The sequence below is a fragment of the Malania oleifera genome, chromosome 5 (genome assembly GCF_029873635.1).
Source record: "Malania oleifera isolate guangnan ecotype guangnan chromosome 5, ASM2987363v1, whole genome shotgun sequence".
Taxonomy (NCBI): Eukaryota; Viridiplantae; Streptophyta; class Magnoliopsida; order Santalales; family Ximeniaceae; genus Malania; species Malania oleifera.
Genome location: NC_080421.1, coordinates 22412248 through 22429474, shown reverse-complemented (window position 1 = coordinate 22429474; position 17227 = coordinate 22412248). Strand labels below are relative to the sequence as shown.

The 17227-nt window shown below is 31.7% G+C and overlaps 1 protein-coding gene across 1 annotated transcript; it reads right to left on the bottom strand.

Moving 5' to 3' along the window:
• Nucleotides 1–11255: 11255 nt before the first annotated feature.
• LOC131155887 (pumilio homolog 12-like) lies at nt 11256–14135 on the bottom strand. The gene is made up of 5 exons (XM_058109334.1): nt 13204–14135; nt 12951–13113; nt 12112–12275; nt 11685–11943; nt 11256–11585 (listed from the first exon to the last, which is right to left on the bottom strand). The coding sequence occupies exons 1-5, from the start codon at nt 14133–14135 to the stop codon at nt 11466–11468; spliced, it is 1638 nt and encodes a 545-aa protein (XP_057965317.1). The 3' UTR covers nt 11256–11465.
• Between the last annotated feature and the right edge of the window lie 3092 nt (nt 14136–17227).

Here is a 17227-nt window from a genome sequence, read left to right as displayed (position 1 = left end):
GAACTTATCAAAAGCTTTATCTTGAATATTATGTCAATCGAAATCAAAAAACTTTCTTTCAAATATTCAATCACAACACGATCTTTGTAATATCCATATCTATATGCATATATATAATATGATTTCCAAGATCAAAAACTGAATATAAAGTTTTCCAAAGAAATTATCCCTCAATAAAATAAATATTTATGAACACCAAGGATATTTAATCAAGTGTTTTAATATATCTAAAATATTGATCCTTTAACTGAATACACACTTAAATCAAAACTATTTAACCAATGACGAAACCCTTTATTAAGTAGTGATATTATCTAGATAATCTATATGAAAGTATACTCACTATCAATCACTTAGCTTATTTCAAAAATAGATTTTGGAATGAGAAGTTCTTTGAAAAATATATATCAGTCAAGCAAATTAGTTAATATGAAGAACTCTATGAGTAGATCGATTTACCAAACCTCAATACTAAACTGATTCCACAATGATAGCTAGATTGCTTTTTGAAAAATAAGATGGCCTTAGCTTAGATTTGATGTAAGAAGTTTGAAATCTCAGGCAAAAGTTTCAGCAATGTGTTCAAAGTTGTGCTAAATGTGCAATCTATGCAAAAGGTTTGTTCTCTTCTCTTCCAAAAGTCTTAGCTTCAGCACTAGGCTTTAGATGATGTATAAATAGGTATTTTTCCCTTAGGATAAGTCTTAACCGTTGGATCAAAGATTAGCTCACGTGTTCTTTCATTAAAAATTAGATTTTTTAAACTTTCCTGCAAGTTCAGATGACTGAGGTTAAAGGCCCAGACGACTGAAGTTCCTTAAAGCTTAGAAAAAATAACCTAAACACAAGGTCACACAACTGAAGTTGGGGTTCAGATGACTGAAGTGTCGGGTTCAAACGACTGAAGTTTGAGTTTAGTCTTCTGAGGTGCTTCTACCAGGTTCTGTGTTTCACCATTAATTCTTTAGGCGACTGAACTTAATCTTCGGTCTTCTGAAGAAATTCTTCAGATGATTGAGGTTAACTTCAGTCTTCTGAAGTTGCAATTTCAGACCACTAAATGCTAAGTTTGGTCTTATGAAGTTCCCAATTCTTGAATTTTTTTCTTTCCAGTTCAAAAAATCTGTTTTGCTTTCTTTCTTGGATCTTTTATAAATTTTTTTTTCGGGGTTTTAAAACTATTTCTAAGTATATGAATGTCCCCTAATGATGTTCATGAGATGCATGAGTCCTAAGGTCATTCTAGGGTATATGTTGAGCCTCAAATTAAATCATATGAAAATGTAAATACATTAGTTCTAAGTACCCATTCTCATGACGTTCTTGAACTTGTTGCTTGCATCTTCATTCTTGCACTCTTTGAGTTCATGGATTGTACCAAAATATGTATGTTTTAATCTTCATGACTTCCATGACTTGTTATTCTTCCGTGCATGCTTAATATAGTTATTGTTCACAATCTTAATGCACAGATCAAAAATCAAGTGATTTGTCATTTTCAAAATCGGATTGGACTCATAGAGTCAACAATCTCCCCCTTTTTGATGATGACAAATACACGAGCAAAAATATAGAATAAAATGGGTTACGCCTAATGAGGGTCCCCCTCAAATAATGTATCAAATATTCAGTAAGTGAAATATGTTCATGCCAAATAAAATATGCTCATGTTTATACACGCGTTGTTTAGCGTGATTCCAAATGAAAAATGCTCATGACAATTTATGCTATAGCCGGATTCTTATAACTTGATTCTTCTTCCCCTTTACAAAATTAGTATTGTCAACCATTTTTGCTCCTGATTTTTATTTTCAACGAATTTTGCTATTATCCTTCTCCCCCTTTGCATAATTAATTTTTCCAATCAATTTTTTCTTCTAATTTTTCTCTCCCTTTTGACATCAACAAAAATGTGTATAATAATACATGAGTGGACATAGTCTTATATTTTTCTCCCCTTTTAAGTCTTAAAGTTTTGAACATATTCAACCATCAGATTTGAAAAATTTTACTTCTCCCCCTTGCTAATGCAGACATCTGTGTTGCTGAATTTAAATTCAATGTGAACATACACTGTGTGATAAATGTCATATAAGTGTATAAGCAGACTCAATCATTAAACTTCTATGATTATGTGAGGATTAACATGTGGAAGATAATATGCTCTTATCATGATACCGAATGAGAACAGATGAGCTGACTTTGAAATTTTTAGCCAATTGTGAATATTAAGTGACGTTGCTCCCCCTGAATTATGTCATCTAATATAATTGTAGGCAACCTCTCGACTATGCATCAAGCCTAATTAACGTCTAATTTGGATAAACCTATCCTCCGCAAGTGGTTTCATGAATATGGCTGCCCATTGTTCATCCGTGCATACAAACTCAAGTGTCACCTCTCCTTTTTGCATATGATCACGAAGAAAGTGATGTTGTATTTCTATATGCTTAGTTTGTGAATATAATATGGGATTCTTTGAGATGTTTATTGCACTCGTATTGTTACATCTTATAGGAATTGTTTCATAACGTAATCCAAAATTGGTCAATTGTTGCTTCATGTATAGCATTTGAGCACAACAACTACCTGCCGCTATGTATTCTACCTCAGCTATGAAAAAGCAACTGAATTTTGTTTCTTCGAAAACCAAGAGACTAATGAATGTCCTAAGAAATGATAAGTATCACTTGTGCTCTTCCTATCCACTTTGCTACCCACAAAATCAACATTTGAATATTTGATAATTTCAAAAGATGTATACTTAGGATACCATAACCCAAGTTCAACGCTTCCTATCAGGTATCTAAGTATTCGTTTAACAGCTAACAAATGTGACTCTTTTGGTGCAGTTTGAAATCTTGCGCACAAACATACGCTAAACATTATGTCAGGTCGGCTGGCAGTCAGATAAAGTAAGTTAGTGATCATTCCACGATAAAGCTTGACATCTACTGGTATACCTTGTTGATCTTTGTCTAATTTCAATGAAGCGCTCATAGGTGTACCTAGTATTTTTCCATCTTCCATATTAAAATTTTTGAGTAGATCTATAATATACTTCGATTGATTTATAAATATTCCATGTTTTGCTTGTTTGATCTGAAGTCCTAGGAAGAAATTTAGTTCACCCATCATGCTCTTCTCAAATTCATTTTGCATAGTGTTTGCAAACTCATTACAAAAGTCTTTATTTGTTGCTCCAAATATGATATCATCTACGTATACTTGAACTAGGAGAATGCCATTTATCTTAGACTTTATGAACAGAGTTGTATCTATCTTTCCTCTGATAAATCCATTTTCAAGTAGAAAACCGCTTAACCTTTCATACCAAGTTCTAGGAGCTTGCTTTAAACCGTACAGGGCTTTTGTCAGTCTATACACGTGATCTGGATTCTTATGGTTTTCAAAACCTGGGGGTTGTTCTACATACACTTCTTCACTTATGTAGCCATTTAAAAATGCGCTTTTGACATCCATTTGATATAACTTGAAATCCTTAAAAGTTGCATAGGTTAAAAGCATTCGAATGACTTCCATTCTAGTTACAGGTGCAAAGGTTTCTTCAAAATCTATTCCTTCTTCCTGGCTATATCCCTGAGCTACTAGTCTAGAATTATTTCTAACAACTATCCCATGTTCATCTTTCTTGTTCTTATATATCCATTTTGTACCAATGATTGTTTTATCCTCAGGTCTAGGAACTAATGTCCATACTTTGTTTCTCTCAAACTGGTTTAACTCTTCTTGCATGGACAACACCCACGATTCATCCTCAATTGCTTCATTCACATTCTTAGGTTCTTATTGAGATAGAAAGGCAAAATGACTTATCATATTCCTAAATGAGGATTGTGTGGCTACTCCACGTAATGGTTCACCTATTATTTGATTAATGGGATGATTCTTTATGTACTTCCATTCTCTAGGTGGTTCATTAACCTCATTTTCAATTTGATTAGTTTCAGTGGGTGGTTCCTTAATTTCATTTTTCTTTTCTGAATCATTCTCAATGGATATTTTCTCAAACTCCTTATTTATCTCAATTTCATCTTCATCAGTTCTTTTGGAGAATGGATTTAACTCATTGAACACTACATGAATAGATTCTATAATCGTTAATGTTTGTTTGTTTTATACTTTGTAGGCTTTACTATCTAAGGCATACCCTAGGAAGATAACTTCATCAGATTTCACATCAAATTTTCCTAAATGTTCATTGTCTCTAAGCACAAAACATTTACAACGAAAAACATGAAAATATGATATGCTTGGTCTATGACCATTCCATAATTCGTACGGAGTCTTATTAAGAGATGGTGTAATTAAAACTCTATGTAGAACATAACAGGCGGTATTCACTGCCTCAGTCCAGAAATACTTAGGTAATTTATGTTCGTTAAGCATAGTTCTGGCCATTTCTTATGTAGACCTATTCTTCCTTTCAACTACGCCATTCTGTTGTGGTGTTCTAGGAGCTGAAAAGTTATGAGCTATTCCTAATGAATTATAGTAGTCTTTCATGCCTTGATTTTTAAATTCTCTACCCTTATCAATTCGAATTTTAGTGATAGTATATCCCTTTTCATTTTGGATTTTCTTGCACAGGTTTATGAATTGTTCACACTTTTCATCTTTGTGACCTAAGAATAGTACCTATGTATATCTTGAAAAATCATCAACTATGACGAGTGCGTAAGATTTTCCTCCTAAACTCTGAATTGGGTTTGGACCAAATAAATCTAAGTGTAGCATTTGAAGTAGCCTAATAGAGGATATTTCTTTCTTTTTCTTAAAGCTCGTTCTTGCTTGTTTTCCTAGTTGACAAGCCTCACAAATTTTATCTTTGATGAATTTTTTCTTAGGCAATCCCTTAACTAAGTCTCCCTTAACTAGTTTAGATATTAAGTCCATGTTTGTGTGTCCTAGTATCCTATGCCAAATCCAACTAATTTCATTCATAGCAGAGAAGCATGTCACACTCTGTGAGGTTAAGTTATCAAAACTGGTGGTATATATGTTTTCATGACGCTCAGTAGTGAACAATATCTTATTATAAGTTTTGTGTTAAACAATACATTATTCATGTTCAAAAGACACTTTGTAACCTTTATCACACAGTTGGCTTATACTCAATAAGTTGTGCTTTAAACCATCAACCAGTAAAACATCATCTATAATTAATGACGAATCATTACCAACTTTACTTACACCTGTGATCTTTCCCATAGCATTATCTCTAAAAGTGACAAATCCTCCATCCTTGGGTGTGATGGATGTGAACTTTGCTTTATCCTCGGTCATGTGACGTGAACATCCGCTATCCATATACCATCTGTCTTTTTTGGATGATGATCTTAAGCATATCTGCAATACACAATCAGATAACTACTTTTGGTACCCAGATTTTCTTGGGTCCATGGGGGTTAGTACTAGATTCTCCTTTAACCTTCCATACTTTCTTAATTTTTAAATCTTTATTTTTGAAAGGACAGTCAAATTTTATGTGACCCAACCTCTTACATTTAAAACATGTAATGTTTCTATGATAGTCTTTAGTTGAGACATATGATTTTGACTCTCTTACAAAATATCCCATGTAAAGATGTCTTTGTTTTAAATTTTCTTTCTCATTAAAACCAACACCTTCCTTTTCTAAGGAATTTCTTTGAGCTCCTAGGAGTTTTTCAAAATTATTTTGTTTTTCATTAAATTTACAAATAATTTTAGATTTATCTTTCAAACTCTTTTCTTACTCCTTAATTTTTAAATCCTTGACTTTCATGAGAGATGCATGTGATTCATTTTGACGTTCAACTAAACTTAAAAGTTCTTTGACTTTTTTTTTTTTTTTCAAATCAGAATTTTTCTTAGTTTTCTTCTCAAGCATTTTAATAGAGTACAAATATTTTTGTTTCAATTCATCATATGAAAGTATGTCATTCTCACTTTTAGAATCACTAGAATAATATGAAGATGATGAGAGTGATGATAGTACCTCAAGGCCATCATGTGCCATTAGACACAAATTGGCAATCTCGTCATCACTGGATTCAGATTCTGAACAGCTTATGTTGTGCGTATCCCAACCTAGTTTTAGCGTTTTCTTCTTTTTCTTTGAGACTTTCACTAGTTTGGGACCAGGCTTGATGTGTCCAACCTCTCTGCAGTTGTTGCATGTTGGTGGATCTTCCTTCTTTTTCTTCATGCTTGACTCTTCTCTTTCTGATTTTGAATTCCAAAATTTTCTGTTGAACTTCTTATTCTTCTTCAAGAACTTTCTGAACTTTTTGTTAGCAAGGCCATGTCGTCTTCTATATCAAAATCACTTTCTTCACTAGAGTTGTTTGAGGATGCCTAAAGTGCTATGGCTTTCTTTACTTTGCTTTGCTCATTCTTCCTCTCATTTATTGCAAGCTCATAGGTGATGAGCGATCCAATGAGTTCGTCAACAGACATCCCCTTGAGATTCCTCCCTTCTGCTATTAATGTAGCTTTCGCTTCCCAAACTGGAGGTTGTCCCCTGAGTATTTTCATGATCAACTCATAAGTAGGGTAAATTTTTCCAATAGCATTTAAAGAATTTGTGATGTGTGTGAATCTAGTGTACATGGATTGTATAGATTCATCAGCAGTCATTTTAAATGCTTCATATTCACTGGTGAGCATGTCTATCCTACTATCTTTTACTTCCTTAGTGTCTTCATATGTAACTTCTAATTTTTCCCAAATTTCTTTGACAGAGTTACATGTCATTACCCTATTAAACTCATTCACATCTAATGCATAGAAAAGCAAGTTCATCACAATAGCATTTATTTGCACTGATTTCCAGTCCTCTTTAGTATACTCATCTTCAATTTTAGGTACATTTACCTTATCAATTACTTTCATGGGAACATGATTTCCCTTAGTAATAATTTTCCATACCTTCCAATCTACATTTAACAGGTATATGCTCATCCTACGTTCCCAATAGGTGCAATTTACACCACAGAAAATTGGTGGTCTAGTGGATGAATGTCCCTCACCGAATGGAGTTACACTAATATGTGTCGTGTGATCTTTTTAAAAATGAACTATTAAGTCTATGTAAACCCATTCTAATTCCAAATGTTGATTTAGGTGTAATCCCAAGAGGGGAGGGGGTGAATTGGTTATTTTAAAATTTTTTAAAACCTATTTACCTCTTAGTCCTTCTTTCTAAATTTAACAAATTACTTATCACGTTTGTGTAAGGTTATTCAACATACATATATGCAATATAAGTAATGAAGTGCGTTGTGAAAATTTAAAAGATAAGGGAAGAGAGAATGCAAATGCACTTTTTCGAGGTTCAGCCAACCCAACCTATGTCCTTGCCTTGAACAACCCACTCAAGGATTCCACTATAATCCCTACTCCTTAAATGGGGATGTAGCTTTCCTTACATCTACTACTTAAAAGAGGTATAACTTCCTCATAATCCACTGTTTACAAGAGATACAACTCTCTCTTCAAATTCGGTTCACAACCCGAACCTTGATTACAATATAATCTGCAAAACACTCAATGTTGCTTCTAACAAAGCTAGTGAGTACAATTGAAATTTCTAATACATAATCATATGATGAAACTTGAAACTTAGAATGTATGTAACGATACAATCGTTAATGAATGAATATGCTTCAACACACAATTTTCCTTTTTACCAAAACTCCCAAATAATGATATAATTAAAAGCTTTGGAGAAAATTTGGGTTCTAGTTCACTTTGTGAAAATGCATGAATATCTAATGTGAACTTATCAAAAGTTTTATCTTGAATATTATATCAATCAAAATAAAAAAGCTTTCTTTCAAATATTCAATCGCAACACGATCTTTAAAATATCCAAATCTATATGTATATATATAATATGATTTCCAAAGATTAAAAATTGAATATAAAGTTTTCCAAAGAAAATACCCCTCAATAAAATAAATTTTTATGAATACCAATAATATTTAATCAAGTGTTTTAATATATCTAAAATATTAATCCTTTAATTGAATACACACTTGAATCAAAACTATTTAACCAATGATGAAACCCTTTATCAAATAGTGATATTATCTAGATAATCTATATGAAAGTATACTCACTATCAATCACTCAGTTTATTTCAACAATAGATTTTGGAATGAGAAGTTCTTTGAAAAATATATATCAATCAAGCAAATAAGTTAATATGAAGAACTCTATGAGAATAAATATCAACATGTAGATCAATTTACCAAACCTCAATACCAAACTGATTCCACAATGATAGCTATTGTTTTTTGAAAAATGAGATGACCTTAGCTCAGATTCGATGTAAGAAGTTTGAAATCCCTGGCAAAGGTTTCAGCAGTGTGTTCAAAGTTGTGCTAAGCGTGCAATCTTTGCAAAAGGTTTGTTCTCTTCTCTTCCAAAAGTCTTAGCTTCAGCACTAAGGTTTATATAATGTATAAATAGGTATTTTGCCCACTAGGATAAATCTCAATCGTTGGATCAAAGATTAGCTCGCGTGTTCTTTCACTAAATATTAGATTTTAAAAACTTTCCCACAAGTTCAGACGATTGAGGTTAAAGGTCCAGACGACTGAAGTTCCTTAGAGTTTCGAAAAAATAACTTGGAAACAGGGTTAGACGACTGAAGTTGGGGTTTAGATGACTGAAGTGTCAGGTTCAGACGACTGAAGTTTGAGTTCAGTCTTTTGAGGTACTTCTGCCAGGTTCTGTGTTTCACCATTAATTCTTCAAGCGACTGAACTTAATCTTCGGTCTTCTGAAGTTGGATCTTCAGGCGACTGAACGTTGAGTTCGGTCTTCTAAAGTTCCCAATTCCTGAATTTTTTTCTTTCCAGTTCAAAAATCTATTTTGCTTTCTTTCTTGGGTCTTTTACAAAAATATTTTTCGGGGGTTTTAAAACTATTTTTAAGTCCATGAATGTCCCCTAATTATGTTCATGAGATGCATGAGTCCTAAGGTCATTCTAGGGTATATGTTGAGCCTCAAATTAATTCATATGAAAATGTAAATACATTAGTTCTAAGTACCCATTCTCATGACGTTCTTGAACTTGTTGCTTGCATCTTCATTCTTGTACTCTTTGAGTTCCATGGATTGTGCCAAAATATGCATGCTTTAATTTTCATGGCTTTCATGACTTGTTATCCTTCCGTGCATGCTTAATATAGTTCATGTTCACAATCTTAATGCACAGATCAAATACCAAGTGATTTGTCATTATCAAAACCAGATTGGACTCATAGAGTCAACAAGTAGGGTTTCCAATTAATGGACCTCGGTCCATGTTGGACCTGAGTCTTGGGTATCCGGGTCAAATGGGTCAGGTCAATTTGGTTCATTGGATTAGGTCAACAGGCTCAGTTTAATGGGTTAGATCTACGAATTGGATCCGGATCCTTGGATCATTTTTTCAGAACATTTTTCTTATTGGATTGAATATGGAAAACAAAACACAAAAGTAAAACCATCCTTTGGTCTTTAGCTCCTCCAATGTTCAATTCTGGTTTTGTCTGCAATCCTCCACCCTGAATTCTGATATTTAAAACCTCAAGCTTCAAATCTTAGCTTTGGAACTCCTTTCTGCAACTTTAATCTTCAATCTCAACACTTTGAGAACTCTCTGCTCCTCATTTTCCAGTTGCTTATATGCTTATAATTAAAAAAGAAATTATTGAACTTGAAAGATGAGCATGGACAATATAAAAAAAATAAAAATAAAAAATTAATAATATTAATAATTAAGTTAACTAAATTTTTTTAAAAACAATATATATTTTAAATCATTAATCATTTCATTGCCCATGAATATTACAAAAAATAGGTAAGAATGCATAATATTTTCTTCATAAAGTTGCTCTCTCCCTTTTTTTTTTCCCCCAAAGATTGATTTATGAAGAGAAAAAAACAAGTAAAAATATTTTAAAATATTTAATTTTCCAAGTTTTAGGAGAAAAGACATTAACCTCCGCTGAGGTTTGATGACCTCGCTTAAAATTTCAAAAATTTAAAGGATCTCTCTTAAAGTTTGTCAAAACGACACAAACATTCCCTTCTATTTTGCAAAAAAGACAATTTTTTTAATTGGAGGTCTATGTATTTAACAAATGTTAGAAGAGGTCTAAGAAATTTTTGAAATCTTAAGGAAGATTTGTAATATTTTTTAAATCTTAGGAGAGGTTTTGTCTTTTTACCAAATCTTCAAGGAAGTATTAGACAACAATAACAATTCATAATAATTATTAGGACAAAATATACTAACCTCCTCTGAAGTTTTTTTGAAAGATAATGACTTGCCCTGAGGTTTCAAAAATTTTAAAAACCTCTCCTAATGTTTTAAAAATCTCAAAGACCTCTGTTGAGGTTTGTCAAAAAGACGCAAACATTCCCTTATATTTTGCTAAAAGATTAGTTTTTTTTTTTTTATAATGAGGTTTGCATATTTTTGGAAAATCTTAGGAGAAGTATGTGACATTTTCAAAACCTCATAAAAGGTCTTTATCTTTTTGTCAAACCTTAGGGGAGGTGAGTGTCTTTGCCTTAATTATTATGGTTCCAGTTTTTATCCCAATGGTTGTTGTATGTAATATTGAATTAAAGATGAAGAAACAAGTGTTGAATTCAATATATATAGAAGTATATGTCTTATTTATTTGGCACTTTAACACATTTGTAACGTTAGTTTAGTATAGTCTTGAGACAAGGGGAAGCCCGCTAGGCCGGATTTCATCATCACAAGTTTTCACTAATTATGCTTTATCTAGTTTTTATAAGGAGCCAGCTGTTGATCATCTAGATCAAACACTAATTCACTATGTTTTCATGCTTGGAGGATGAAATGAACCCATCACAAGTTCTGCTGAAGTTAGGCAGAGCAATCCAGTCTAAGTTTTAAAATCATGAAATAATCAAATAAGTACATGCTGGTTATATAACCCATGCAGAGAGCGAGGGTTCTATTTCCCACGGCAGTCGGTTGAATAGAGAAGGGTGATGGGTCTTCATAGTAATTTTGAATTTTCCAATTGCTCTCCAAACTATGAGTGAACTTAAGACTTTCGTGTTTAGAGGTTAGGATTCGAGTTTTAGAGACTATAATATTTTGTTAAAATAAAAAGTTTATATTCAAATGTAGAAAGGTAGAGTGATAGGCTACTATATCGGTGAATTAACAGAATGCTCGAAAGACAGTGGATGCCATCTTAAACTGGGAGAATTAAGAAATAATAACACTAATAAATTCACAGCAAGCATATAGAGTATTGTTCTCCTTGCTCGCTCCTCTAAGCAACAACTACAGACACCAAAACAAAAAACCCTGAGACACGACTACATCTACTAACCAGCCCAACATAATAAGCTCAAAGCATGCAGCAGCTTCCTTTCCTCTACGCTAATGCAATTTCCTTTCTTCCTATACATAATATATAACTCACACACAGTGCCTCTTGTTTCCTCTGACGCAATCCAACACCCTTTTTCCGTAAAGATGGCTCTGCAGCGAATTCTGATGCTCCTCAATGAGCTTCACCAATACTTTGTGAATCCATCCCTGCTTAATATTATATTAGTAAACGCTCCATATATAGTTAAGTTGATGCATGGGAGGAAATTAACAAATAAACATTAAAGGTGGAGCGAGTGAGTATACCTTAGATACAGCCAATGCAGACTGGACGACGTAGTTGGCATAAGGATCCAGAAAGAGCAACGAGACGTTTGGGGTTGAAATGATCTCTGCAATAATATCATCGGACACCATTTCATCCGACTCTCTCAAACACTTCTCCACCACATTGCTTCCATACTTGTCCATCGACAGACGCGCAAACTTCCCTTCCAGTTTTGCCACTATTTTCCTCGTCACGTATGGTATCTTCATTCCCACTGCGTATTGCACCACATAGTTCCTAAAAATAATTGTAAGAAATTGTGTCAATATAATTATACGTTTGTAAATGCTAATTAAGTATATGGTTCATATTATTAATGCAGAATGCACAAACACATGCAAAGGGAGTATTTAAATGGAAAAAAATTTAATTAAAGAGGAGATGCATATAGGTATATATAGATACCCATAGGGGTTTCCGGACAAGAAGACAGCATTTGAAACCACTTGGGCCAGAAGGCGATCCCTGGCCTCACCACGAGCATGAGCCACGCATTGTTGCAATACACAACACCCGCTCTTATCAATGGCAATGTCGACGCAGTTGGCTGCTATTTCCAGCAGAAGAGGCTGCACTCCCACACGCAATACACATAGAAAAGTTAGTTAAAACGACAGCGTATCAATGCAAAAATTGAATAGTATGTATGCCATGCATGCCTGTGATCTAATGGGGTGATAGACAAAAATAAAAATAATTAATTAGATACAGCCAATTTTGTATGCAAGCCAGTTACATTTGTAGTTGCATAAATGTGGAAGGACATTGAAAGTTGATCATTACTCTCGGGTTAATTGAAGATATTAACTAAGATTATGTTTGGTATTATTCTATTACCAGACATTCTATAATTTATCTTCAATTCTTTAAGTTTCCTTTGAAATTAAGAAAATATATACGAAGGAAAGAAAAATATTAAGAAATTGGTATTTTTATATTTGTTTATTAAAGAAAGTGAAAACATATTTTTTAAAAATAAAAAATTTATAAATAAAATTTTAATTTTACACATAATTAATATTAAAATTTTTTATTTATATTAATATAAATACAATAACAAATAAAATTCCTCCTTATTTTTTTTTCCTTTTCTCAAATAATATTAAAAATAAAATAAAAAAGAGGATTTTCACGTGTCTATAAAATCAGAATTTTGTATTAAATATCCTCCCATTCTCACATGTGATGATATTTTGTGGTCTTACCCAACAATATATAGAATTGAAGCTTAATTAATTAGTTACCTCAGTATTAGGACGGGAGAAAAGTTTCAAGCAATGTTGAATGACATGCTGCCCATTCACATTGGTGGTGAGTGTCACCGTGATGCGCTTCAGAGCCGCCACCATCAGTCCAATTTGATCTGCAGTGCTCAGGCAATCCAACAGTTTCTGTATCCCTCGAGTGCTGCACCAATTCCCAATTTCAATAATAACCAATCGTTAGAAACATTCAACCCAAACAGAATTTCATAAATTATATATATATAATACTTACCCATGCGTATCAAGACAGATTTTCCTGAAGGCTGCTTCATCCTTAACAACGCAGAGAAGAAACTCACCAATCATTTCTTCATTGCTCTTCTCAAGAATCTTCTGAACCAGAGAATTCCCAAACGGGTTTACCATTAATTCGCACAAACTCTCTGTCACCTCCGAGAAGACCAATTGAATTTCTTCTGGGTTTCCCTCCTCCACGACCTTCTGCAAGAAACGGCACCCATGTTGGTCTTTCGCCACCGAAGCGATCCGCCCGCGCAATTCGTCCACCGAAGAATGGCTCGGCCGCCGCCGGGACCCGGAATTTCCGTTCCTTGGTTCGAATTCCGTAATTAATCCTTCGCTGCGTCGAATTCCAGAAGACGATGGAACCCCATTGAGATTTGAATTAGGCCTAAAAGAAACAGCGCCCGTATCCGAAACTTCCCGACCCAAAACTCCGTGATCCTGCGACGAGATTCCACCGTCATTAGTCCCTCTGGCGTAACGAATCGTCGCCGGGAGCCACTTGCCGTCGGAGGAATCAACAGAGGTCGTGTTGATGTGGGAATGACTAAAATTCCAAAAATTTCCAGAGCCCAACGGCGGAAATCCATTGGATTGCGAGGGCATCCCCATTTGTCCCCTCACCGCTGCTTGAATTCTTAGTCCTCGCAAATCCAAATTGGTCGGATTAGCCGCTGAAAAATATTGGTATGGATATCCGGAGAGATTCAGAGCTGGGAAGGGGGATTGAGGAGGAGGGAGCGTCGAAATATTGAGACAACTGAAGCTAGTATCAAGACCTTGGACCGAAAGACTCTCTGGCGATCCGTGATTTTCCGAATGCGGATACGAATATACATCGTATAAGTCTTCGGGAAAAAAGTAAGGGTAATCGAGATGGTTTTCGATGGTAGGAACAAAACCCACATAGTTCTCTGCCATTGGAGGGTTGATGGGGGTTCGCCAACAGAAAAGTATGGCTCTCCGACAACAGGGGAGAAAGAATGCGGAGGAGGAAGTAAGAACTAGGCGAGTAATGGTTTAAGTAGAGGGTTAAAATGGAAGTGTTCTTGTAATGTTGGGTTTATGGAGAGTTAATCATCTCTAACAGGCATATAGGGTGTTTCCATATTTATAAAGGGTTTGAGAGAGAAGTAAGGGGAGGAAAGATTACAATTCAAAATTTAAGTGTATTTTTTCTTATCTTGGATTTATCTTTATGAGCTATATTTTCGAAATTTAAATTTTAGTTTGAAAGAAAATCATTTTCTTTTTGGTTGCTTATGTCTGATATTTATTTATTTAATTTTAAATTTATAAAGTAATATATTAAGCCAATGTTAATTTTATAAATAATTTTCTCGTACATTTTATTTAAGAATTTCTTATTTTCAATTGTAAGTTCAAAGTCAAGAATTAAAAATTGTTGGTTTGCACTTTCCATATTCAAAATAATAATAATAATAATAATAATAATAATAATAATGAATGAATGATTTGAAAGAAAAGTAAAAGTCTATTGATCAATTTACACTAATCAAAGCTAACTTTCTTATTAATAATCAAAAGGAGGAGGGAGAGATTAGAACTTTATTTAAATTTGGTTTCCTCTATTTGTTTGTTCGTAAAAGTGTGAGAAAAAAAAAAATGAGAAAAATTAATTTTATCTATAAATGTGAGAGAAAAAAGGGATTACAGCTTCATTTAAATTTTGTTTAATTTTTTATTTATCTATAAAACTCAGTCTTATTTGTTTGAAATTTAAAATATTGTTGAGAAAAAAATAGGGGTCCATAGTGGTATGAAATATTTTTTATTTTTTAAAATTATAAGAATACTAGTTTCATTTAGTTTTTTATTATTTGTATTAAAAAGATAGAGAATAAATAATTTTTTTAACTCTGCAAATTAATTCATAGTTTTCCTTTTAAATTTTTAAATAAAAATTACATATTTTTAATTTTTTGAAAAAAAAAACATATAAGAAATCAAAAACAATAAAAATATGTTTTTTTAAAATTTTTATAATTATTAAACAACTGAAAATAGAAAACAAAACAATGTCCCACAAGCAAATAGTTGGATTTTTTTTTCCATTTTTTATATATATGTCACATAATTTTTAAAAATAAGTTAATTTTTTTTCCTAATTTTTCAAAAAATTAAAATAAAAAATAAAATTTGATATCCACGACAAAAGAGTTCTAAACTTTTCTTATAGATTTTTCCTAAAATTTATTTTATAAAATATATAAAGTAATTTATTTGGCCAATATTAATTTTATAAATATCCTAGGCATTTTATTTAAAGATATCTCTTTAAAGACTTCCATTTTTAAATTTATTATTTTTTAAGAGAAAATGAGGAGCAAGAAGATATATAAGAGGATTTTAAGAATATTTTTTTTAAAATCTTTTGAAATTTTAAAATTTATTATTTTTAGGGGATAATTGGGAGTGAAGATTATAATTGGAGTGTAAAATTTTCTTAAACTTTAAAATAAAACAATTATTAATTTTTATGCATCCATAATTTGTAGATATTATAAATATAATATAATTTATAAATTGAGGGTATTTTTTAAAAAATAATTAAAGAACAAAATATTACTAAAAATATCCTATTTTTTAAATTAATAGTAGACGTGATATGTCTGAACTAATAAATGTAGGCATATAGGGTGTTTCCATATTCAAAATTTAAGTGTATTTTTCATGTGATTTTCATCTTGAATTTATCTTTATCCCCTATATTTTCAAAATTTAAATTTTAGTTTGAAAGAATACATTTTCTTTTTGGTTGCTTATGTATGATATTTATTTAATTAATTTTAAATTATAAAGTAATATATTAGGCCAATGTTAATTTTATAAATAATTTTCTCGTACATTTTATTTAAGAATTTCTTATTTTGAATTGTAAGTCCAAAGCCAAGAATTAAAAAAATTATTGGTTTGCACTTGTCATATCCAAAATAATAGTAATAATAATATTTAAAAGGGAAGAAAAAGCCTATTTACTAATTAAAACTTCAATTTAAACTCACTTGAAGACATAGGTAAAAAAATATTTTAAAAACTATTTATACAAATTTTAAAAAATATAAAAGCAATATGATATTTTTGTAGTAATTTTAAAAAATAAAAAAAAAATTATTTTCACACACTGATAATGTCAAAATTTTTTATTTTATTTATTTATTTCATACCGATGTTATAAAACTTAAAAATTAGCTCATTTTTTATTATTTTTAAAAAATTAAAATGAAAATGAAGAGAATTTTTCACATTTTAAAAGATCCTTTACTTTTTTTTAAGTGCCTTGGGAGTTTTTCAACATGACATGAGTCGAGTGTAGCCTCTATGTTTAAAAGAAAAGAATATTGAATTCGGATAATACGAAAGAGAAATATCAAATTAAAAATATTATAAATTAAAGTAAATAATTTGAATGGAAAAATTATTTAAATTACTAAATATTGCATCACCTATGAATATTACAAAAAATAGGTTCATATTATCTTCATCACAATTTCCGCTCAAATCTTGTAGACCAATTAAGTAAACTGATTTAAGTTTGGATTTGTGTTGATCTAAAAAAAAAAAACTCAATTCATAATTCCATGCTTTTATATACAAAAAAAATGTTTTTCAACTTTTTATATAAATTTAAAAAATTATAAAACAATTTTGTAATAATTTTAAAAATGAAAAATGAAAAATGAAAAATAAAACTATTTTTACAAAAAAAAAAATGTGAACATTTTTTATTTATATTTATTTTATTACATACAAATGTTATAAAAGTTAAAAATTAGCTAATTTTTCTATTTTTAAAAAATAAACATAAAAATTATCGCAATGTTGCAAAGAAGGGTTCGGAATGGCAAGGGATAATAGTATTGAAAATTTGATGGAGTCGTCACTAACCTATTATTTACCTTAATATGATTAGATCACCTAATTACTATTTATTGATTGGTCTTTAGTCTAATCTTAGGTCAAGAAACCAGTAGTTTCAGTTTGCTTTACCA